Raw genomic sequence first — 27,600 nt, 5'->3', positions numbered from 1 at the left:
TATTCTAAAGCTATCTTTATTACATTTTTTTTTTCGTGTTATTGAGAACCAGGAAGGGGACTTCTGTTAGCATTGCTTTCCCCCTGGCTCCTATCGTTTATTGTATAACAAACAAATAGAAAAATAACAATTATTCAGTTGTAAGTACAATAATTGCATTCAAGCCTGCAATCCTCTAGGTTGTGTCTAACCAGTTATCTCGACCTGGCTTTTCGCCAGCCGGTCTCGAGGCCCATCCATAGCCGCTTTGCTTCAAGGCTCGGTGCTGCGGCCCGTCGGCCTAGAGAACTCGTGCACCATCTTTACGGTCCAGCCTCGGGTCGGGCAGTTCTGGTCTCGTGTGTCTCGTCATCATCTCTTCCGTCTTCCTTCCTGGGCCTGTCTAACTCTCTCTTCCGTCTTCCTCCCCGGGCCTGTCTAACTCTCTCCTCTTTTTCCTTTAGTGACATGATGGTCTCGACCATATACGATAAAAGAGCCAGAATGACTCCTCTGTCTGACATAGCGCCTCACACTTCTCAGCGGGGTCGATGGGGAGACTCTCGGATTCCAGAACACACATAATGCTGGGCATGTCCTCAGGGCTCGGGCTGTGGCCAAGTCGCTCAGAGAACTCTTGCCTGTGAGTGCTCCAACGCGGACACACGAACAGGGTGTGCCCCGCGTTGTCGGAGAGACAGTCGCAGTATAGGCACCACACGCTCTCTGCCCTTCCGAAACGGTTGAGGTATTTCTGAAAGCAACCATGGCCCGCCAGTGCCCTGCATCATGTGGTATGTCATAGGTGCCTTGGTCACAGTTCTTCCCAACCACCTTCTGACGTCCGGGATTAACGACCTTTTCTATAACGCTTTAGTGGTTGAAGCCTATCTCGTTTGCCACTGGTCAATGGTGGTCAGCATTTCATCCCCTTTAATGGCCGCTTTCGATAGTAAGGCCTCTCCAGGGGTGGCCGAAGCGTCCAATCGTTTTCAAATTCTTAGTCTCTCGATCCCGACTAGGTCGACTGGGGGATTGAATGCCAGCAATAGCGCAGCCTCGTCAAGCACAGTTCTGTACGCCCTAATGGTAACGGCTCTCTGCGGCCGAATGAGTTTAGCTCTAGTCCTGGCCGACTCAGAAACAGTTTTCCCCATACGGGAGCTGCGTACAGCAACCGACGTTAGTAGTCTCCTCTTCCATTGGGACGCGCCTCTCACATTTGGCATCACCCTAGCAAATGAGGCCGCCGTCCGGCCACCGCCAGATCATCAGCGAACCCGATGAGGTGCACTCAATTTGGGACTTCCATCTCTAAGAGTAAATCATATGCGACATTCCATAAGGCCAGACCCAGAACCGATCCCTGTGGAATGCCACACGTGACCCGTCTTGGCACCATCTGCTCCTCGGTAAGAAGTTCCCTGTCCGTAAGCCACGATCTCATCATCTCTACGAGGTATTTGGTGGTATTTTTCCTCCGCAATGCATCATCAATCACTGGCAATCTAAGTGAGTTAAAATCCGCTATTATTGAGTTAGAAGTATTTTAAAATCTTTTGATAACTTCTTCAGTGTCAATTTCAATTACTTATTGCCACACTCATAAGGGCTAGTCCTACTAACTTTCCTTGCTCGGTTCTGTTGGTGGCCATTCAGGTGTTGATGTTGTTGATAGAAAAATTCATGAAATATTTAATAAGTAAGGAATCGTCGGTAAAAAATTGACAAGCGCTGAGAAAACTCTTCAAAAACATTTGATGGCCTATATTTTTCCAAAATCTTGGTCTATATTGTCTGCCATAAAAAGAATTCTGCTTCAATAGCTAATGAGTTTGAATTATAAATATAAAAATCAACATAAGGTTTAATATATTCATATTCCTTATTGTCACAAAATTTAGGATAACTTTTTATAGGCTTGTTATAAAATCATCCAATTAGTTGTTGTAAAAAGTCGTCTGATAAAGGTATATAAATTTAATAATAGGATCGTTGGTTTTAATTTTGATGTGCTTTGTTTGGTGTGACTTAATTATTGGCATAGCTATTTAATTATTAACAATATTATCGGATTTCAACATATTTTTTGATTAATTAAATAAAATTGAAAACGATTCATTTGCGTTTTCTTGCTTTTTCATTAAAATTTTAAATATTTTTTCAATATGTTCACATGTTTCCTAAAGATTGCAATTTAATTTTTGTAAAAATTTGCAAACGGGCAAAGTCAGAGAAAATAAATCACAAGCTTCGCTTAAGCTTATATCAAACTCGCTTTCAATCATGGCGTTAAGTAATTGTGAAGATTGAATTGTACGATGTACAAGTTTTCTATGTAATAGGTATTTAAATCTATTTAATTAGATTTTAAGACAACGTTTCGGGAGAGGGTTCTAAACCTTAAATGCTAAACCCTTCCACTGGTATAGCTTTGAAGAATATAATTTGTTTAAACGTTAAATTTTCACTTAAGTTGTATTATTTAGCAAGTTATAGATAAGTATGTAAAATATTATAATTCAAAAATGCTCATTACTCAATTGAAAATTAATATATCGTTCAAAACTAACGTAAGAATCTAACACATACTAAAGGCCATTGTTATTTTTTTCATAATATAATTCCAATGTTCATTTAAATAAATTATGTTTATTTCATATTTGTTATATTAATTATACTATAATCTGTCAAACTTATTTTAAACAATTTTGTCTTACAATTATTAGGATTACTGTTGTCACTCATAATATTGCTGCAGTTGTCGTCTTAATAACACTCGAGGTAATGTAGCACTGTAAAAGTTGTAGTATTTTTTCCGTCAGGACTTCTCTAACAAATTAGATATACTTTGTATTTTAATTTCTAAGATCTTTAGAATCTGGCACAGTACCAAGCCATCTTGGACCTGTACACTTCAGGCGTTTCAATCCATCACTCCCTAAGTATAAACAATTAGACGATACGTTTACACACACTAACATACGATACCAAACATTAGCACTCATTGGTTATACTATACACAGTGATCTCAACCTCATCTTTGACCTTGTCATATATGTTACTTACACTCACAAACATCTTCGACCGTGATGTACGATTAGACGTATAATATTGGACTTCACGTTTTGGCAACTACATAGCCCTATTATTTATTTATTTTTTATAGTTATACCACTTATACCTAGTAATAGTATAAAGTATAATAATATTTCATGTTATATTACACTGCGAATCTATCCAGTGAAAGTACACTCGGTGATCCTTGGAAAATCGGTTGTCCTGCGCATCTTTACGTGACACCCTGCCATAGTGGAAATAGTATCGATGTCAAGGTGTTGAGAAAGGATACGCAGATTCAACGTGTTCTCTCACTAAGAGTTATAATTTTTATATTTTATAAAAAGGTCATTACTATAAAAGGTCGGATTTTTATGAAATTACGTATTTGTTTCTAGTGTATGCAGTTAAATGGAAGTAAGATATAATTACGATTCATGAAACACAGAATTCATAGAAACAAATTTATTTTGATTAAAAAAGCATATTTTAAAGGTTCCAGAATATTCTTACACGTTAGAGAATATATTTTGGGGAATATTGTTCTTTTTGAAGATTTTATTTTTATAATATCTGCTTAGTGAGTCGTTAATATTGATCGATAAATACAATATTCGATATGCTTGTTTTTTTTATGCATTATAGAGCTCTATTTTTTTATGATAAAAATTAATCACCAGGCATTTCTTGTCAGTTATTCATGGCGATACCACATCAGTTATTACTAATTACTTATTTAATTAGTTATTACAACTATTCAGCCGTTTATTTTATTTTATTATTATATTTTTTTTTTTAAGTATTGAAAGAATATTTTAATTTTTAATGACAAGAAATATCATTTATCTGATATTTTAAAACAATATTAAGGAAATATATTACCTATTTTAAACGAGAACAAAACATCATATTTTAAGGATTTTAATAGAATATAAAGCCTACCTCTTGTTATTACATTCATTTTTAAATATTAATATTTATGTACCTGAAAAATAAATTATTATAAGATAATGTACCCACAGTGTCTTGTTGTAATAGAAAGGTATTGTTATTAACAAGAAAATCCAGTCCAAAACGTTACTAAGAATAAAACGTTGATCAAAAATTGTGTATCTTAGTAGGTATGTCAAGATATCAAAGCTCATATTAAAACATTAGCAAATAATTTTCACTGCTCTCTTCAAAATTCATCAGGTGCAATTCACTATAACCTACTCACCCACCCAACTCATCGTCGATTAAAACGAGGTCGTCCCCACGACCTTCTACACTAAGCCACCTCCCAACACTCAAATCTTCACCCTACACATGCACTTCTTCCAGATCACTCTACGACTTCTGTTACTTATAGTTATACTATTGTAAATATGTAAATATCTTATTATTGTAAGCACCTTGTTACTTATGTATATTTTATTACCTATGTAATTTATCCTTAGTACCTTTAAAAATCTTTTAATTATCACGTTATAATGTTAAAAATATTATGTAAACTGTAAATATCCCTAGATTTAGATAGCCTTAGGCTAGGAATGTCTTATGTTAATAAATAAAAAAAAAAAAAAAAGTAGGTATGTGACAGCAGTAGCAGCTTTTATGTCTAAAATGAATTAGATAAATTGCAATTCGCGTTGTTATAGTATATCCCTCTCTATCTTCAAACACGTTTTATTCTAGAAACCTGAAAGTGTTGAACTGTGTCTTTTTCATGTTGATATTTTTCGACATTCTACCCTGAACATGGATTTATTTCTAATGCAATCTCTTATGAATGTATATTTATTGACATAGCTTAATTTTAGTAATATTATGATGTTTAGTTAAATACAAATTTCATATACATTAAACTACAGTAAATAGATCAATGAATAAACCAAAGAAATTACTATTCAAACGTTTTTAGTTTCCCCACGGAGAGCAGGAAATTGACACTCAACACAATAAAATGTGTAGATTTGACGTTATGGAGACATTAATTTTAATTTTTTGTTAAATCTGGAAATTTAAGAAATCATTTTTTAACTATTAAATCATATTTTTATTTTATCTGTTTTACTATCCCGTCATAATGTGGTATTATTGAATAAATTCTTCATTAAAGCCAACCAAGACTTGTTATATAACCCTCCATTGTGTTTATTGTAAATTCCTCTTACAGATTGTACAAATTAAATAAATGTGTTTAAAAATCATCTGTTGCAATCAAATTTATTTGTGTATTGTAATTAATAATAATTAGGAACAAGATTTATAGTTAGTATTATAGTATATATTATTATTTATTGTACCTATGGTAAAATATATAAAACATCTATAAGGATACAATTTCACTCGTAAATAATGAATTAATCCATAAAAATATCTGACTAAGAATAAATAATATAGATAGGTAAACTGGAAATTAAAATAGCCTAGGATAATCATGCATGTATATTATACACACCATAACCAAAACTGTATGATATGTAGGTATATAAATTAAATTAAAGTTGATTTTTTTCGTTCCATGTGCACTGCATTGTTAATAGTTATAAACTTATAAATTATTATTAAATATTTAAAATTTAAGCACATATAAATAACATTGTACTCTTATGCAATTGTTTTCCTTAATAATAATGAGCACTTGTGTAAATTTAATCAAACCTAACCAATCGAAGTAAGCTTCGAGATGAAATTTTAAAAATACTGCTGGAATATCAAAATACAATTGATAAATTTAGAAATAAAATCATAATAGACTGCATTATGTATATCTACTCTTAATATATAATATATATATTTTAATCGTAAAATATTTTGTTTTAATATTTACAATAATTATCCATACTGTTTTAGGGCACGATTCGGGTACATTTAGAGATGTTATTGGCAAACACATTGAGTGAAGTTATATCCAGCATAGTTATAACGGGTATCAATCAGCACGGGGTGTCGTCTGCAACGTCTAGTGGAGTTGTGGCGTCGCCCACGAAAACGCAATGTTATGACCGTGACAAGCACGCCTGGTCCATAAGGAGCGATTGCCAATCAGAAACGGTCCGACTTCATATGGTTTACAAGGATATTCAGAACGTCCCCAGAAATCATCTCAGGTAAGCAAACACCATAATAAAATATTGAAAATTGTGCAATGAAATTATGGGAACTATAGTAATAGATTCGTATCCGTTAAAATGTTTTTTGATATGTGAATTTAAACTTAGCCATGTAATATTTACTATTTTAAACAGTCTTACTTAACCAATAAGATTGTTTCAAATATCATTTGTCTGGTGAATATTAAAAAAATCAATTTACATTTAGCATGGAACATGACGCACGACAAGGACAAATTAGTTTATAAATAAATATATAATATCGAATGACGCACCAATCCATGGACGTAATTCCTAAAAATTAAACTAGATAATTATTTGTATGATGTTGTTAATAAAAACACAGAATAAATCAGTAGGTATCAAAAAAAGTAAACTGTCAAGTTTGTGATAGGTTTATGAATAAAGTGGATTTATATATCCAATTTCACTGGGTACACATAAGTAAGTTTTCGAAACAGCGGTAAAAAAAAATACAAAAATACAAAAATTGGGACTCAAAATTTCGATAACGAACCAATATAATTCATTATTTGCATTTATTATTATATAAAATTTGTTAACAATAAACAGTATGGCAAAATGTATAAAACTGCAAATATATATAATATGATCGTACCTAATTAAAATGAATTTTATTATAGTCATTATAGAATGACATTTAGAAACTATAAAATTTTGCTTTTTATGTCATAGCTTATGACATATAACACTTCGTTTTTAATATTGTGAAATAAATATGCCAAATAGTACTAGGTATAATAACATTTTAGTTTCTTATAAATAATATTAATTATTACAAATTATAAAAAAACAATACTATTTTAAAATTGTTCATTATAATTGTTCCAAACATTATTTTGAGTTTTAATATAACGAAAAAATTATATTTGATACGTGACATATTTTTTAATAATAAAGTTTTAACGGTCGCTATATAGTTATCAATTAAATGTATGTGAATAAAAATATGATACATATCCATATTATAGTTTAATATCAACTATCTGTTCAATATTTCACGTATTTATGTATTATACCTGACGTTGTTTATACTAGTCTGAGCACGCTTATTTATACGTGAACATGCTTTGATTGTTATCATAATTTATGTTTGTATTATGAAATCATAATTCATAGTAATATAATTACTTCGTTTTGGGGTTCAACTTGCTAAAATAATACTCTATATTTTAATGCATTGATATCGTCATTCAACTTAAATTAAAAATAAATTGATTTTCATAATGTTTATAGTTACAAAAATCATTGAGAAAAAAATACAAAATATATAAATTTAGTAAAAACTGAAAAATTAAAATCAATTGTTAAAAATAGTAAAATTTTTATTCCATTATATAATGTTTACAATATTTTTTTCTGATCCATATGAAATACAATGAGTATAATTTATTTGTGGTGTATTTGAAACAATACTCACCTTTTAGATTCTGAACGAAGTGATGTATGTATTGATTTTACAATGATGTGTTTTTTTTTTTTTTTGGTTTTATGTCTGTGTACAGCATAACTAGTCGAAATAATTCTTCAATTTCAAACTTTGGGGGTGGTTTCCGGTGTAAAAGTTAGTATACTTGGTGCATTATATAGGTCAAAAGTAAACATTTTCCAACAGTTTTCAAAAAAATTGAGAAAAAAAAAAAAATGATAGAAAAACGGGAATTTTTACGCAAAACCAGTTTTCGACCAAATTGATTTTTTTATATGGTTTTAATTCAAAAACTAATCACTGTAAATACTTGAAATTTTCACCAAATGTTTATGTATGTGTTATCTATATACAAATTAATTTTCAAAAATTTTTGACTTTTTTTGAGTTATTTATAGACCACTGAAATTTTCGATTTTTATGAGAATTTTTTTGTTGAAGTGTCGGTAAAAAATTTTGGATAACTAAAAAAACTTGAAAATTTAATACAAGGTTCCTTATGAGTTATTCTTATCGTAGCTAAAAAATCGTAAGTCACAATTTTTTTTAATGAGCGTTTACAGTTCAAAATTTTACGAAATCTGTCGAAAACGCGAAAATTTGCAAGTAATTTTGAAGTTGAAAAATCATAAAATTGTTTGTGTCTATAACTAAGGATTAAAAATACAACACTAAGTTTTCCTTCAAGTAGCTATAGAGAAAACTCGAAGCATCATCATAGGAAAAATTTAAAGTGCGTTTGAATTTGAAATTTTTACGAAATAGCGTAACGATAACGATTTATCCTCAAATAATTTTAAATATTTGTAATTATTCAAAAAGTATAAGTCGTAGATACTTGGAAATTCCACAAGTTATTTAGATTGGCATTTTATTTCCATGATTTAATTTTTTAAATATTTTGACTTTTTTTGAGATATTTAAAGACAACTGAAATTTTCAATTTTTCTGAAAATTTTCTTTGAAGTGTCGATAAAATTTTTTTGGCCCAATCAAAATACTTGAAATTTTAATACAACGTTTCTCATAGGTTATTCTTATAGTGATTAAAAAATTATAAGAATACATAGGCACAATTTTTTTTTATTATCATTTGAAGTTCAAATATTGACTTAATATGTAAAAATTACGGCAATGTTCAAATTATCTGAGATAGAAATTCATAAAAGTTTTTCTTTTTAAATCTAAGATTTGAAAATTTAATACAAGGCTACTATTATATTTTTACTATAGCAGTTGAAATATAAAAGAAATTATATGCAACATTTTTTTTAAAAGCATTCAAAATTTGAATTTTGACAAAATACGTAAAAATCATGAAAATTCACAAATTATTTTAAGCTAGAAATTCATAAAAAATTTTCTTTTTAAATCTAAGATTTGAAAATATTTAATTATCTATAATATATCCTGGACAGATAAACCGTCTCCGTTCAGAATCGTTTTTCGTATACAATGATACCTATCATTGCATTCAAATTTAACCTACCCTAGTCAGAGGTCCACCCCACCCCTTAATGTACAGCAGAGCGACATCCACTTACCCGCTTTTTTAAGAACTAAAAGTGTACATTTTTTATATTTACAAAAATAGTCATAATATTATTGATTTTCCAATCACCATATGTGAATAGTTCAAAATATATGCAATACCAATAAACAACAGATACCTTCATCAATGTTATAAATATTTTAATACTTAATTTTTGTTTTTAAAATTAAGTTAAATAATACCAAAATATTTGTTTTACATGATATGTAATTCGTTTTCATGGGTAATTTATTTCTTCATATAGAATTATATGTATATGAATTTATATTTTTTTAAATATTTTTAAAGCGCTTATCAAAAGAAATGACTTAATTTACTTTAAATAAAGAATATCAAAGGAAATAAAAAGACAAGTTAGAAGTAGCTTTACAAAAATAAAAACAATTTATTGTTTTATTTGTATTATATTATTATAAAACGATGATTCTAAATACTTGGTTATTTATTATAAAATTTAAATCTTAATTTTTTTTCATATAAAGAATGCCCTTTTCCACTAAAATATGAGAAATTTATTTAATTGAATTTACCCATAACTTTTATATAATTATTAAAATACTTTATATCCAAACCCATATTTTATATATTTATAGCAACAGTTTGCAAAAGCAGTCTATAAAAAGGCAATTTGTTTTATATTTTATTGTTTACTCAATAACAATGTTAGGCAACTGGCGAACCGTGGAAGGCAGAAAACTGGACTTAAACATATCTTAAATTTTTTTATCTTCATATAACTATCATAAAAATATAAAGAATTGACAAAAAATTTTATTTGGACCTCATTTATTTATTATTTTAATTTTCAAGATTCCAGTAGAAATTACTTTCCGACCCCTACTTTATAACATCACTTGCAATTGATAATTAAGGATTCTTTTAAACCAGTTACTTACAAATTTAAAAGCAAAGAATGTTAAGAAATACATTCCTATACATCAGTGTACTGCTTTTGCCTATACAATACGCCGTGTTAAAACTAAGAAAAATATGGAGAACATTATAATATAGTAATATGTAAATATGGATTTTTTAAAATTTAATTAAAGACTTATCGTGACCCAATTTTATAGATTACTTGATCCATAATTTGGTAGCAACCCACTGATCGAAAACCATTAGATTAGAGGACCGTTTCCTACATCTGCCGGCTACGCTCAAAACTTTTCATGAGGATGATGCTCCCTTTAAAGTACTAGGCAAAGTCAACTTAACATCTATCTGTGCAAGTTGAAATCCTAATACTGTTTTAGGTAGGTTAGGTAGTTTATGTATGAACCTAAACCTCGATTAGGTTACGGAAGATTGGTTGTCAGGTAACGGAAAAGACTGAACATATAATATAATATTAAAATTAAAATGTTTAAAAAAATAAATGTATTCTAAATGGTATGGATTTTTCTTTTTAAAGAATATTAAAAGAAACAGCCACTGTTTTATGATATTATAAATTAAATTTGGTTTTTTTGAAGTAGCATGATATCATATTATAAAGAATCATTTTTTTTCTTTTAGTTTTTAAATATTTTTCAATAAAAGCTTATAATTACGTTTAAATTTTCAAATAGTTTATTTATTAGGTATAAATAGAAAAATGTATTTAATTATTTAGTAGGAATTTTACATATATGTTGAGCTATAATTTTACTAATTTAAATATTATTATAATCAACACTGTAAATTACTACTTAAAATGTCCCACTGTACATATCTATACTGTACACTATATTAAACTCATGAATTCTTCATTCGACCTAATCTTAAAACTTACTTGCCGAGACAGTTATACCGTAAAATCAATGTATAAAACTGATAAGCCATAAATTATAAATTTCTGTTAAATATCATAATAATTATGATGTCCTTTTTAATAGTGATTTAAAAATAGTCAATAGTCATAACAACCAAATAATTCGGCAAAAATTATTGAAACGAAATATATTCCATAAGTTGTAGTTAAGTTGACAAAACTCGTATTAAAGCGAATTTCATCGCGTTATATTTCAATCTACAATTCAATGAATTTTAAATTCTGTTTCTACATATTATAATGTGCCATCAGTGTGTGTTTTTTTTTTTTTAAGGGGAATTGTATTTTTTTTATACAATTCATAATATGATTGTATTTCACACTATTTTCTTATTATATATTGAAATATGTATTATATAACCTTAAGGTTGTAATCATTAATAATTTGAAGCTACATAACATCTATATAATTGCGCATTCTGAAGTATCTACCTTTGAAGTCTACTATACATCTCAAAACCTTACGTTAATCGTAAGAAGAAGTTACGTTGACCTACGGGTCAACTAAAGTAAGGAGAGTTTGAATTGATAGTTTTTATGATAGTTACTTCCTGTACAATATAATAGCAAGATTTCATAATATATAACGGTATAGTATATATTATATAATATTTATCAAAAGCTGAATATCGCTAATAATTAATCACTGAATTATGTATGTTTTCTTGATTTCGAACAATATATCAAGAGTACAAAATTAGATAGAATAATATAGTAGGTACACTCATATATTATTATGTCTATGTGAAATAGGCTGATCGATTGTATAATAATGCCAGGGTCGACGCCACTAGAAATGAATGCTTGCCACGACGTAATTGGCAAATTAAATGTAGTACGACAGTCATAAACAAAACTTACAGCGGTCTCACTAAACTCAACTGAAAGGTAGTATGTAATCTCTCTGAGCGAACTTTTGTTATTATTGGTCGTTAGACATAGTATATTTTTCAAGCACTAGGTAACAGTTTATGTTTGTGATACTATACTATGTAAGTACTTGCATTAATCTGAACAATAAAAACCACCGTTAAAACTTTATGAAACATTCATAAATAGGAAATATAAAATAAATAATTCATAAAATATGTATACTCGCTTATTTTAATGTTTCAAGATCAAAAATATAGAATATCAATAAACTTTTAATGGTCGTGATGTTTGAATTTAAATCTAGAACAATTTTAATAATCAATATATGAAGTAAAATAACATACGTTTTACAGCATATACGAATGTCGAATATTGTTCATTAATCATCATTATTATTTTCATTTATTATTATTTTAAAATGTTTCAGCACATCGGGTGCTATTACAAATATAGTTAAATACAATTTAAGTTTACATTTATATTTATGATAATAATGGTATTAGTTTATAGTTATAAGTTTAATATTAATAATAGTTTTAGTTATTCTTCATCTTCTGATGAGTGCTTTCCGGTATCCGTTGGGAGTATGTCTGGACAATTGAGGTTGTAAGCGCCTATTTTAGGTTTTGCTCACTTGTTGGCGATGACAGGTGCCATCCGAGACTTTAAGCTTGGCGTGAAAGTTTTAGAAATGGGTTTTAATACAGATACTTATTAAGGGTATTCCAGTATCGTTATGGATTTGGCAATTCCTCATTAACCATGTTGCTTTAAGGGAAATCTTAAGGATTTTGTTTTGGAGAGTTTGGACTTTTTAATTTTAGTAGGAGAGGCTGCCTTCAAAACAAGGTAGGCATATGTTAACAGTGGTCTTATTATTGAGGTATGTAGAAGGAGTGATGACTTGATTTGTAGTTTACTAGAGGGTAAAGAATTATCATCCTTATATAGCCCCGTACGAGTTTTTTGTTTATTTGAATGTTCCAGTTAAGTTTTTCATCTAGGTGAACACCCGAGTATTTGATTGAGCTGTCTTTTTTATTCCATCGAATAGCCTGGTTATTTATACGAATATTTTTTGGGTTGTTATATCTCTTAAAAGTGAATAAGTGAATATACTAACCTTGCTCTTTGTTAGATTTAGATTCAACTTCAATTTTTAAAACCATACTTAAAATACGTATTTACGGGAAATTCTATTAAAAACTTATAAAGACTATTAATTAGGAATTTACTTTATGATTTTTTTTTTATGTATATTACAGATTTGTAACAAAATGAAATGTTATTTTCCAACAGAAAATATACTTAATATCTATTATTCGTGCTTACTGCAGTGTATCTAAAAAAAAGCTTATTGGCAGTTTTTTATTTACTAATTAAATAACTGAATGAATAATTTATAAGTTAAATAATTTATAATCACTTAAATTGTAAGCTATCTTTTTAAACAAATTTTGTCTGTTTGCTTGTTTGTTTTTTTTTTTTTTGTCACATCATAAAATTGATCTAATTGAAATTGATCTACAGGATACTTTTCACACAAGTTAAAATATATCAACTGCTTTGAAAATTATCTAAATTTTAAAGGTATGCTATGGTATGAACCCCAATATGTGTTTCTCTTACTTGGTTGAAACATTGTGGGCTCAAATCCAAAGAATGCTTAATCAAATTTTTTTTGAAAATTCCCCTTTTTTTTATAAATTTATAGGTTTAGTAATCAATTCTGTATAATTCAATCTTGTGAAAAATCATGCATGATTATTAGATAAAAAAAACTAAACTAAAATAATTTAAAATTATGTTCTTTAATAGTTTTACTATAAATAGTACAATCATTTTATATATATAATAGTAGCATTAAATTATTCTATGTTTAATATTACTTTATATTTTATTTACTATTTTATTTTACTGAATTTATTTCCAAGACAACACATATTTAATTCAAATTACAAAACTCTAAGATATTTCATTACCTACCTTATTACTTAAAAAAAAAAAATGTTTCAAGACATAACGCTGATAAGCTATATCAATTCATACGTAGATTTGACAATTTTCAAAAATAATTTATCATAAACGAATTAAGATACTACGTACTTACAGCTTGAAATTTAAAATTTATTTTCTGAACAATATTTTGATATTTTAAGATAACCTCTTTTGATTTTGAACCCATGACATGATGGGCATCGGAAAGCCTGTAGAGGGTCTTAGATCTTTTCGAAATCACAGTAGGACTTCTTATTTAGATCGAAAATTCTTGTCGAAATTTAATTGTACCTGTCTGAGGAGGTTATTTTACTAAGGTATAATCCTAACCCTAACACAAATAGCATATTTATATTAATTTTGATAAAGATTTGTACAAAGCCATTATAAAATGAACATTTTATTAACATTTGTATGAACAATTCAACTATATACTTAATTCTTTTTGTAAATACGTATTTATTATCGTATAAAATCATCGCCTATCGTAAAATAACTCGAATAAGATTTATTAGGATCTAAATCAAACAGTGATTTCGATAACTAACAAGTACTTTCAATGTTATGGAATGGCATAACGAAGAACATTTTATAAGCATAACAATAAAGCAGATATATAATATATATATAAAAAAAACCGAGTGTTATATTATTACAGATGACATAATATAGAAAAACGACAGTATCATTAACCTCATTCTCTATTGTAATAACTAATAATGATAAAAATTGTATGAATATTTTAATATAACCTACTCGTATAAAGCTTTTTTTTTATATTGTGTCTCTTACTCTTTACACAATCATTTGGGCACTAAATTTCGCATAAAAGCGCATTAGAAAATGATCGTTTCAATCGTACATATTATTCAAAGTTCTACTTTCAAAAGGGGACAAAGACGAGGTTATGTTATCTATATGGCGTTCGTCATTCGATACTCTAAATCCAGTCTCATTGCGTTTCCATTAAATAAACTGAGCTGCGAATTTATCTGACGTTTTCAAAGACACACGCATGAGACTACACAATATTATAGATTTAAATTTATTTTAGATTCTTATAGTGGAACCAAAAATCTGTTGGCTTGGTACCAGTATATTTATTTAGAATGTTTGTAAATATGCGATTGGGTAAAGGGAATGTTTTATAATATTGCTGTATCTATCAATTGGTTAGGAATTGGATATATAAGTACAGCGCGGTAACACGTGATATCAAAATTCAAAGTATTAGAAAGTTATTCGTATTTTCGATAAAAATGCAAAGTATCAATAACACAGCTGATAAATGATAAAATTTAACTGTATCTATTTTAGTTTTTGGCTTATTTTCAACCAAATATTACCTAATAATATTAATATAAAATAAATAATTACCTAATTATTTAATTCTGTAAATTATAAAATACAATATTAGTTTATATTGACTGATTGTTTTATAATTTTCTGACATATTACATAATATAATACATACCTATATACTTAAAATTTTAAAACTTATATAAATAGTTAGAACAAAACCTTAGGATTGTTATTTACCATAGTTATAATCACTATCTTAAAATTGATATTACAGATAAATGATGAGTGCAAACACCATAAATTCTTAAGTATCTGTATACGATTTATTACTTTTTAAATTGTATATTCACTTGTATCAAAAAATTCCACCCAAATACAAATTACTGCGTTCGTCTTGTTTTCCAAATGCATTAAATATAGGTAGGTACTTATTAAATGGAAGTCGAAAATGTAATCAGAGTTTATATTGGTCGATCAATAATCGTTTTACTTTTCACTCGTTACGGTAATCACCGAAATTCTTTCATAATTTTGTAGACTTGTCGATCCAACAGTATTTTCATCCAAACGTACAGTTTTAGCGTTTATATAATATTTAATATTATGTACGTTGTTATTATTTTATAAAAAATGTTCGACACATCATTTAAACTTATCACTTGCCGATTTTCCGATTTTTTTTATAGTTTTTTTATCTACGTGTTTTACTCTTTAACCTATTTATTATTTTTCTTTTGAATAAAAAAAAAAAAAAATTAGTGCAAATGATTCTTGATATTTTTAGCTCTCACAACCTAATTTAAATAAATCTATGACAAAATTATAGCTGAGTCAACCACAAAGTTTTTTTTCACAAGGAAATTAAATGAAAAACGAGCTTTTGAAGAAAATACAAAAATAAAAATATATAATATACATAGTGAAATGTGCAATACATATGTATCCGTTTCTTTTTACTTTTTTATATCACAAAAGTAGTTATATTAAAACTCATTCCGAATACATTTTGTTGATTTATATAATTCTTTTTTACTGTTTATATTCTTTGGATTTGAGATATCTGTTTATGCTTTTATATTTTCCACTCTTTTATGCTATTTTAAACAATTTTATTTAAAGCAATTGGCGTTAATTATAGTAATTAGTTAATTTATATAATTTGTACAAAAATATATTAAACAAGCGTAACAATAATAATTGGGCATATTAAATAACTCTAGTCTGTGTATAACAAATTAAATTAAGTAGCTATAATATTTATATTATGATATACAATACAAAATAAAAACCGTGGAAATTGGTCTGATGGTATACCTGGAAAGGTTTTAAGCCTAGTTCGTCATCAGTGATAATTTATTATTTATAAAACTAGTTATTACAAGCTTTTTTTTAGTATTTCAAGATTTTTATTAAGAAAAAAAAAGTATATCAATATAAATAAAAAAAATTTAATAATTCATAAAAAGACAAAAATAAACAGCTATACATAATAGAACTAAAAATATCATATTTTTTAGGGTAAACAGCTGAAATATTATATATGTTAGGTGAAAATGTTGAATATCTACGAGTATTCATTTTTGAATTCCAACAAAATAATAATATCCATAATATGTTCATGTTTTTCCATAATTTTTGTTGTTGTTATTGTTGCTTTTTCCTATTATTTTTAAAAGTACGGGGAACTTTTAACTTTTAACTTTCCTAAAACTTAAACTTCGAATTACACCTAGTTTTCTATCGGAAACTCTTCTCAAAATGAAGACTGAATCATTTTAACTGGTTTAAAAAGTATATCTTTAGAGTTAAGAGATACAAACAAAATACACATAATTGAAAAACCTATTTATTAATCGATCTCATAACCTAAAACACATTTAATATAAAAATTCGATTTATTGTATTATATTAAAATTTTATTTTTTAACTCTTAAATATTTATTATAATTAATACAAAATTAGGTAACTAACAATATAGTAATGTTTTATAAGATTTAGAAGAAGAAAGTTTAATATATGTACAAATATAGTGTATCTTTATTTTCTCATCTATATAGACGAATAATTTAAATATTAAATTACTATAATAATTATTTTTATATTATCATGATGCCTCTTAATGGTTTTGATATAATATTATATTGAATAACGGTTTATTGGTTTATATTACGCTAAATAGTATCAATTGAAATGTTGACACTAACTGGCAATTACCAATGTTCACTACATCATAATAATTATCATAAAGGTATGTGCCATATTATTGTTATAAAAGCCAATGCTAGTGAATGTCCAAATGTGACAGGTCATAATTCTATTGAATTCTATTATTTAGATTTCATACGATTAACCTAAATCAATAAACGATTATATCTTCTTATAGTTAGTATCAATTGCTTTTGTTATGATATTATATTTTTATTATTGACCTATACGTAGAGTATTTGTACCTTTTTTTATTATATATTATGCCTGCACTTAAAATACATTCTAGTTGTTATCCAAACTTGTCAAAGCGTTAATATGTGCTGATGTATTTTAAATATTATAAATAAAAAAACATATTCCATAATAGGTAAAAAATTATATTAGATGTTTACATTGAACATTTTTATATTGTGATATGTATAAATGTGTAATACGTCATTATAACGAAGTATTTGGTTATACTTTAACTATATAGTTTTAAATCCCTATTTAGTGTCAACCATAACCATTGTATTTTAGATGGCATAGTCTTCGCATTAACAACGAATCCCTACATTTTTTTTGTTGTATTTAATTTTGTACGTTATCATTTACATCACTTTCGTATAAGATACTCTCTCATAACCGAAAATCTACTTTTTATTTTCCGCAAACTAAATAAAAAACCAAACAAATATTTTAAATGCTATTTTTATTTTTTACCTAATGATGTTTGTTTTTCATTTAAATTTGTGATTACTTTCAAAGTATATTCCTATGGCTTTGTAGGTACTGATTAGTAAAGCTAAATCTAGTGGGATTTCCCTAACATTATACAACACAAAATACACAATATTAGTTATGAAGGCATTGTAACAATATTCACATTCACAATGTGTGCTGTGGGAAACAACAATACCTTTAGTAGAAAAACATTTTCAATAATTTATCAAGTAATAAATGAATGCTGTATGCTAATATAATCATGGATAAATTAATTTTATGTAAGAGAGTATCGATAGCGACCAGTGACCAATTGTAATTTATATCATCACTTTATTTATCGTACGCATACCACAAATGTAAAGAGTCTTGGTCTAGTTGGTCTTAAATGAATTTACATAAAATTTGTTACTGTGATTCATTTTATCATTATACGTTTTTGTAAACTTTTATCGACAATATTTTAATGTTTAAATGTACCTAAAGAGTTTGCAGACCATTAAATAATATAACCATTAGAAATATTAGTGTACCTGCTATTAAATATAATTTTGTTGTGCATACCATTTACAATGTTTGGACATGTATTTATTCAATACAAATGACTCATTTGGGTAGAATAAAATTGTTTCTTGGCATATACTGACAGATATTTCAAATCACACTGAAGGATTATTTTTTAAACAGCGCACCAACGATTGTACAACACGTACAATAATTCGTTTTGCACAGAACTAATTTAAAAACACTTACTATAATACCAATTAATTTCATTTTTTTTTTGCCTGGATGTATTTTCATTAATATTGTTATGCAGAACATGTATATAATTTGCTGGTACACTTTTTTACGTTTCACACAAAGCATAACGTACAAAATATTTAATATAGTAATTTTATAATACTTTACTACACCTGTAAAAAAAGAAAAAAGCATCTGCCTATAATCAATTAATATTATAGTATATGGTAAAGTAATGCAAGTAATTACATTTATTTAATACATTTTATCTATTACTATAATAATAGTCAGTAATTCTTGGTAAAATAATTTTTAGTACCATTTATTTACATTATACATAAAAAATTCTAAATCTAAATTTTAAATTCTGTTATTTTATCTTTATAGGTATACATTAATGAAATTACATGAGTTCTTATGTATATCTTTTGACACTATAAACAACAATTTATTTCATTATGACTATATCGATACTTACATTTAAAAATAATTTCTTTAGTCTTGTTGCAGAATTTCTATTTATCTCAATTACACCGAGTTAGTTTGAATAACAACTGTTTGCTAATTATTGCTATTATTATTATTACTATTAACGCATGGCTAAATTAAATTCGTAGAATAATCATTTTTATGACTGCTCAACGTTCAACACTTCGTCATGTTTATGCACTGCTAAAGGGCTCGTTATTGTTCGTTATTAGTTTTACGACAACCATAGTTCTTTTGCGTCCTAAGCAATCATGATAAGCTCGTGCTAATGGCGACAAGTGCACATAAAATAACATTGTATTCGTCTATTACCAACACGACCGAACACAGCTTTTTATCAGACTTGCCATCTATTTGACCAGTTTTCTCTTAAAGTACAGATTTACTTAAAAAATGTTAATTGCCTTAAATGATGTAAATAGTGGAAATTCTAGTGAATTTTATTAATGTTTAAGGTATAATCTAAAATCAGAACAACAAAAATAAATCCAATTTTACATTTTCATTTTTACAACACAGGTTCTGTTGTTTTTAAATATTAATACTTATGTTGCGAGGTAACGATTTTTTGTGTGTGCATTATATGCTATTCTGAAATACCGACTAAAAATGCACATTCGAACAGAAACAATAAAATAATAATTGATGCTTAGATATGGATCATGTAATGAGGTGTGTTCTTTTCTTTGTCAAACCAACCACCTGCTTCCCTTGTATCGTTCCGCGTGCTTGTGTTCATATCATTAACGCTTTTCTGGCGGTATAATAGCACGGATCCCCGTGAGTGCGTTTTTAACTTTTTATACACCGACAACGCACACGTCTCATCGTTGTATGTTTGAGCTTCGTTATTGTTGTTTTTTTTTTGTAATACAATATATCGGTTATGAAATATTTATAATAATGAAAGAACCGTTTAACGATTTTCCTCTGCAATAGTATAATATAATGACGTGACAAGTGAACGGAATAATCGCAGAGAAGAAGAGAAAAGCAAACAATACTAGTACTACCTACTACAACATGAGTATTCAATTCATGCGATATCGATAATAATAAAAATACCTTTTTAAAATAACGTCAATTTCGTTTGGAACGTATTAATAAGGGGATTAAAATAAATATTCAGACGGTGTATAAATACAAAATTTATTTGCAGGTCATAATTTTTTTTGTTGATAAAATCTATTTTTTCTATTTTTTATTTTCTTTTTCTATTTTCATTTCACATGAGAATAAAATAATATTGATAGTTTTTTGGACGCTTTTAATTATTGCTGCATAAATTAATTTTTTTTTCTTTCATAAAAGTCTCATTGAATTTGATGGAAGATATGGAATGGAAATATCGAATTTGGATGATGAATCCAACGTGACATTCAGTTATACCATCGTACTAAATAAAAAAATATATATAAATATAAAATAAATAAAAATACTTTAAAGCAAACATTGCATTTTTAATTGAACAGTTCATATTTATATATTTTCCACTATACAGTAAAAATAAAACTATACAGTTTGTGATTAATTAAATTATTTAAAAATCCATTTATCATAATAATTTTGTCTTAACTTTGATGAAAACTTTAAATGTGCTTATTAAAATATAAAAAGAATATAGATAATATCTATTATTTTTAAAACTTTTATCACGATTAGTAACAGTTTTTCATGTGATGATAATTCATGCCACATATATTTTATTTATTTTATTAACAGAGTTCCGAAAACATTGATTTATATTACAATGATATACTCTAAGATACTAAGTTTTTACATTTTGGTCAAGGATAATATTTGACAATAGTTTTATTATTTTTTTATTAGAAAAATGTTACTATTTTAAGTTTTAACTTAATAATACCTACACAACGATATTGTTTGAAAAGTAAAGTTTCACTATATTTAATACTAAAATTTATCTGTTCAGTAATGAAATACATTTCATCTCGTTTTATTATATTTCAGATTTCAATCAACTTTCCTAAATTTTTTTAAAATCTTTATCGGTCTAAAAATCGTAGCAATTTTTTTTCCATGGTTGATTTAATGTAATAATCAGAAATTAATGTTTAAGTAAATTTATTCTAAATACAATTTATGCGTACGTCATTCATTAAATTCTACACATGGTTTCATAATTAGCTATAATGTTAGGCTTATACTGCCACTGATTCTGGGTTTTATATACGGTGTTAATCCTTGGTATTTATTAGAGTTCGTAATTAGTAAAATCAAAATACGCTTAATTGTTAAGGCTAAATAATTAACATTACCCTAAATTGTCCACAATCACTTTGGTATTTTAAACGAATTTTCCCATGTTTTCAACCATCTCCCAGTTCAATATTACATTACTACTTTGTACATGGTATTTTTGTTCACTTATATATTAATATATATTTTCTAGTTGGTAGCTATAGTAACAGTAGTTTTATAATGTAACTTGACGGGACCATAGATTGCTTAATTATTATATTATCAAATCGAATTGTTTATTTTTACCAATCTACTTTTTATGTCGTAAATAATACGTTTACGATAATATCACTATATAGATTAATTAATTTGAAAACTATAATAATATTTGAGATGACTCCATTTATTTATTTTTCTCTGCGTTTAAATCTTAAGTTTGTATGATTTGAATCTTTTTACTAAACTGTATTATTATGAACAATTGGTACCTGTTATTTAATCATTTGGTTATAGTTATTGGACCAAAGCTATAGAAATTTCTGGATAAAATATATAGTTGAATGTTATAAGTATGTAAAAAAAAAAAAATATTGTATCATAATAAAACAATACGATTTAATGTTCCAATAGAGGTACATCATTTTCAATTTCAATAAAACAAAAAGAATGGCCCGTAGAATGGAAAATTCTGTTAATTATTACTTAACTTAAGTTTAATTTTATAGTAATACCTATAATACATTATTTATTTAAATATTTAATTTGGTCTACAACATAATATCATAAAAAAACAATTGTCAATAGACTTCAATAGAATAACATGTTTACCTCTGATATTATATTTATATATAATATTAATATGAATTTAGTCAATAGGTTGTATGAAAATTATTAATAATATTGTTATAGGCATTCATTGCATACTGGTCTGTTAGTTTTTCCAATGTCATATCAATTTAAAGAAAAAGTTAAATTCATTTAAAAGCTTTAAATACATTTCTGTCGAAATACAATATACTTTGATTAATTAAAAACTTTATAATTTCATAATAATTAAAAGTAACAATTAGATCAACATTAATTTAAAATAGTTTAAAATTATAGATAATAAGACTAAATTCAAATTATAATTAAGAATGTAATGTTGTGAAGGTTCTGTAATATACTTTTTGGCTTTAACTCAACAATACGTCTTTTGAAGTTCCTTGACATTTTATTTTATAAGAGATGGTCTAATGCATTGTACATTTCTCTTCATAATGTCAACAGTTACTTAATTTTTTTTCCATTTACAATCTTTTGATTTAATCTTAATTATTTCTATAACTCACTTTTTATAACTGCATTGTATTTGTTATACTCTGCGTTATTAATAATAATATGATATTGTAATTAAATTTATCGATGGTGTACAGTGTAGTATATCATCACATTTACCTCATGACAGCTTTTTAAAGTACTTCAACAAAAGTATATAAAATATTGAATATCCGATATTAAAATATTTTAGTACAATTCTAACTCAAATTATAATAAAATAATAGTATAAAAGTAGTGTAATCAAAAAACCCTGTTTGTGTTTGTTATATTGTTAGTTCATTCGTAATCTGTCAATTAACCAAAGAAACACACAGTTATACACCATTAATAAATAACAGTGACACAATATTGTTGAAGTATCTAAATTATTTTAAAAAATGACTCGAATGTTATTACAAATCGGACTTTAATTATAGCTGACCTTTGATTGAGTAGCTAGTTATTATCCTTGCACTTTTTTCTTCAGCTTTTGCCAGCAGCTGACTTACATACAACGTATTATAATAGTGTTAGTTATTAAGTTATGATTATATATAGAATTATAGAATAATAAACTAATTGGTATTTTAAAATAATATCTAATTTAATAGATAAAAATATTTCATGATGAAATGTACAACCTTAAACTTTATAAAGTATTGATAAATATTTAACACATCTTAAATTTAATATTGAATGGTAAGTGAAAATATTAAGTTACTTGAAAAAACAACTGAATATATTTTAATATTATAAGTTTTTATAGAGAACGCTATATAAATATATGTGCGGTGCACGGACTACGTATAGACTACAAAGCATCGATAAAATAATATCGTAGTTAAAGGGGTTGAAAAAATTAATATATTTTATTTATTTTTTATGAAACTAAACATCTTACACCACGACATATTACACTTTCCACCTTATTCTCTATCTTACAGTTTACCTGCTACAGAATAACGGAAATCTCTTAAGATATTCAGCAGCTAATATTGTCCACAATTTTGGGTAAAAAAAGAAACACAGCGGAAAGAATGTATACTGTTATAATATTTTTCATTTAACCCAGCAAGCATATTGAGATTCCAAAAACGGTGTGCTGTGTATTATCTAACAACTTGTTTTACTATATTTTTTTTACAAAATATACTTTCACAAGTTTTTTATTCTTTTTATTATTGAAAAAATAAACAAAATAATGTATGTTATTTATATTCATTATTGTTCTTTGTGTGAAATGCATCTAGAAGATAGGTTAACATTTGTATATTAAAAATCTCAAACTGAGTTATTATTTGTATTTTGATGACTCAAATATTTAATTCGTTGCACCTACGTGTACACACTGAAAATTAAAAAAAACATATTTTTAAGTAGATCAAAAAAATTTTTTGTCCCCTAATACAGTTTCAATAGCACTCGTAAATTATTACTTATTCATGAAAATATTACTTCATATTTCATTAAACAATAAAAATGAATATTTACCTGTTAGTGTTATTTATTTTTTCATTTTTTCGTAACTATAAGCATGAAAAGTTCATATCACTAAATAAATAAATAAAAAAATAAATAATGATTTACATGGAAACAAAATTAATTAACATAGAATGTTAGAACGTTGAATGTGCACCTATTTTAATTAAAATTTATATTAAGTTCATAAATATTTACATTTCTATAAACATAATACTTATAAAAAATATGGATATGAATGAATAAGTAGATGTTACAAAAAACATGTGAATACCTTGTAGTATAAATTATATTAATAGCACGAAGTTTTCAAATCACCCTTAATTGTAACTTTATAAGAATACATCAACGATCAAATAATATTAACATTGAATACTACGAAATTCCCTTTTACTCTTTAATATATAACTAATGATTTAATTTGTATAGGTGCAGTTACCATGGTATATATCCAATTGGAAATATTGCAAATATAACTGAATAACTATTTAATTTGTGATAATATATTTATAAACACATATAACTTATCTAAATCTTAATATAGTGTAGTTATTTATTTATTTTCTATGAAAACCTAAAAATAATAATATTGGCTACTTTAATTTAGAACTCTTATTAGGTACCTATATTTTATTTAAATGCTGATCAAAGTGAAGAATTCGTTTCTTTTAAAACCATATAATATGTGTTGGTGATATTTATCACTTATACGGGTAAAAGGTATCTGCTTTAAAAGTTGCATCACTTCTAGTCTTTTAAATAATTCACTTTTAGAATTTTCTAGTAGCTTTTCTACATCATGGTAAAAAAAAAGGTTCAGCACTACAAGATATAAATATGTTTCGACGCACACTTGTAGGAAATTTTACCTTGATCCAAAAGAACATGAAATCCTTTTTTATAAAATGTAAATTATTAAAATTGATAGTTGTTCTTTTAAGTTTTTTCGTATATTTTATTTCATAGTTAAATGTGAAATTAAATATACCATAACATTTGACATTAGATTTTCAAACTACTATTCAACTAACTGTAACAAATATAACTATAAATATATACCTGTGAATTCAGGATCAATTATCATCATTTTACAAGGGTAAATAAGGTTTATTTAGAATAAACGATGATCAATTATTAAATCGTTTGGACATTGAAACATTTCGTTAAAAATTGATATTTATGTTATAGCTCTATTAATTATTAAATAAGTAGATAATTCGCTTTGTACAATATACTATACCTAGTCCATTTTCAATAATGTTAAACCGTTTCGAATAAACAGACTTTAATGTCAGTTAATTAACTAAAAATACATCAAACATTTAAATCTTACAACCCTACAGTTGTAGTTATTGCACAAGTTAATATTTTATATGATACTTAGGAACATAATAATATAGAGTTTGCTATAAATGTTTATGATATATAAAATATTACTAAATTATTAGGTATAATTTTTAATTTTTTAATAAAATATCCATTATAGTCTTAATATAAGTACTTTAACGTATACAAATTTAATTTTTCCAAAACTCTAATTTTAATTTTAATTTTTTTTTTCGTAAGCTATCCGTTAAAAATATCGAGTAGGTAGTAGGTACCTTTGAAATATTTCAACAAGGAAATATCTATCTCAGATTAGTAAACACATGGCTAAATATAACAGTCCTTTGAAATTTATTCTGTTATATGGCAGGTACAAAACACAATATTTGAAATCATAATATTATTGGTGTAATAATATATTCCGTATGCACTGTTATGGATTATGTAATTCGTATACACAATACGCTTGCAATAAATTGAGAGATATTAAATTTACATATTATTACAGATTTCGATTATCTCACACGTTGCACATAATATATCATAATAAAATATATGGCGATGTTATTAAATTGAATTTATTATTGTAATTATATGCGACAGGTATGTTTGTTGGACGGCGTACCTGCTACGTTACCACGGTAAAACAGGCCATGTGGAACCGGTACCATTACCAGGTGCACCATTCAGCCACTATTACGCAACTGATGCCACTGACGAAGGGATTATAATGGAAACCGACATAAGTGTCAAAGAGGTAAGTACGTGCCAATGTATTCCCTCGTGAAATTAAACATCTCCCGGCGGCGTAACTCACTATAATATTATATGTAAATGGCAGTGATTGTAAATCAGTTTATAGGTTATAACAACTATTATGTTGTATACGAATTGGTCCCACTAGTAGGATTTATCATTTAAGTTTTGGTTTTTTTTTTTCTTTTACTCATTACGGACAATGGTGTATGTATACCATTAAATAATAATATTAAGATTTGAAAAATAATATAAAACAAAAAAAATGTTTTGTAAACACTCGAAAGCTTCGTTATATATTTAACAACGTGAAATATGATAGTTTGTCTTAACTTAACTAATGAAAATAAATTACATTATTTTGGAAAATTTTGGTTATTCTAAGACAAGAATCATAATTATTACAAGGGTGTTTTCACTTGTGACAAAAAAAGTCTTAAATTATATTAGAGAATAAATTATGTTTATTTAGCATTATGTTTGCTATTAGAAATCGAAATAAGTATTAATTTGTAATATTTATCATACCTAATTAATCGATTATAAAAAATGAGGGCAAGTGACTATCAATCTACAGCTCTGCTGTATGGCAGGTGTAGGTGTCGAGTGGTTCACTGTAATGGATGTATTTAATTTGAATTTAATGATAAAAAACTTTGTATGAAAATCTATTCTGATCATAGATGGTTAATCAGAATATATTATTAAGGACATATTAAGATATGATTTTGATCAAAGTAATTTATTTCACTTAATTTTTAATTTAGTGGGTTTAATTAGTTTTTGTTAAATACATTTTGAGATTGTCATTGTGTGTATAAAATATAATACTATAATAATATACTTTAAATGTTTCAAGTACCCACGGACAATATTTTTAAATTATAACAAAATAATAAAAATTGTTATTTTTTGTTAAAATATCTCATTTCGTTCAAATTTTCAATTAAAATGACTATCAAAAAAAAAAAAAAATTGTGTTAAATATTATCATATTTTTAGATTTTTTAGTTACAATATGAACTACTTATATGAAACACCCTATTTAAATTATCAATTCATAGCTATACAAATTAACCAATTTATAAATTTTTAACTACAGAATAATTTACGAATTTTCATGATTTTGATGAAATTTGTCAATTTTTTAAAATTATTATAAAATAAAATCGTTGTTGTGTATCTTTAATGTTTTTAAATGCTATTATAACATTTATGAGAAACTCTGTGTTACATTTTCAAGTTTTGTTTGATAAATATTTATAAAAATTTAAAT

At 26.5% G+C, this 27,600-nt stretch overlaps 1 protein-coding gene across 2 annotated transcripts in view; it reads left to right on the top strand.

Annotated features, from left to right (window-relative positions):
- Nucleotides 1-27,600, top strand: part of LOC107168011 (uncharacterized) — a 126,352-nt gene that overhangs the window by 34,980 nt on the left and 63,772 nt on the right. For both annotated transcript variants that reach the window (XM_015517265.2, XM_089225702.1), the window contains 2 exons: nt 5,878-6,134; nt 26,172-26,325. In XM_015517265.2, coding sequence (XP_015372751.1) covers nt 5,878-6,134; nt 26,172-26,325 — 411 coding nt within the window. The remainder of the gene's footprint in view (nt 1-5,877; nt 6,135-26,171; nt 26,326-27,600) is intronic.

Source organism: Diuraphis noxia, unplaced genomic scaffold, assembly GCF_037042655.1.
Source record: "Diuraphis noxia isolate RWA-SAM2 unplaced genomic scaffold, SU_Dnox_SAM2 contig0004, whole genome shotgun sequence".
Lineage (NCBI taxonomy): Eukaryota > Metazoa > Arthropoda > Insecta > Hemiptera > Aphididae > Diuraphis > Diuraphis noxia.
Note: the sequence above shows the minus strand (reverse complement) of the source record. Positions and strands in the feature narration are given on the sequence as shown.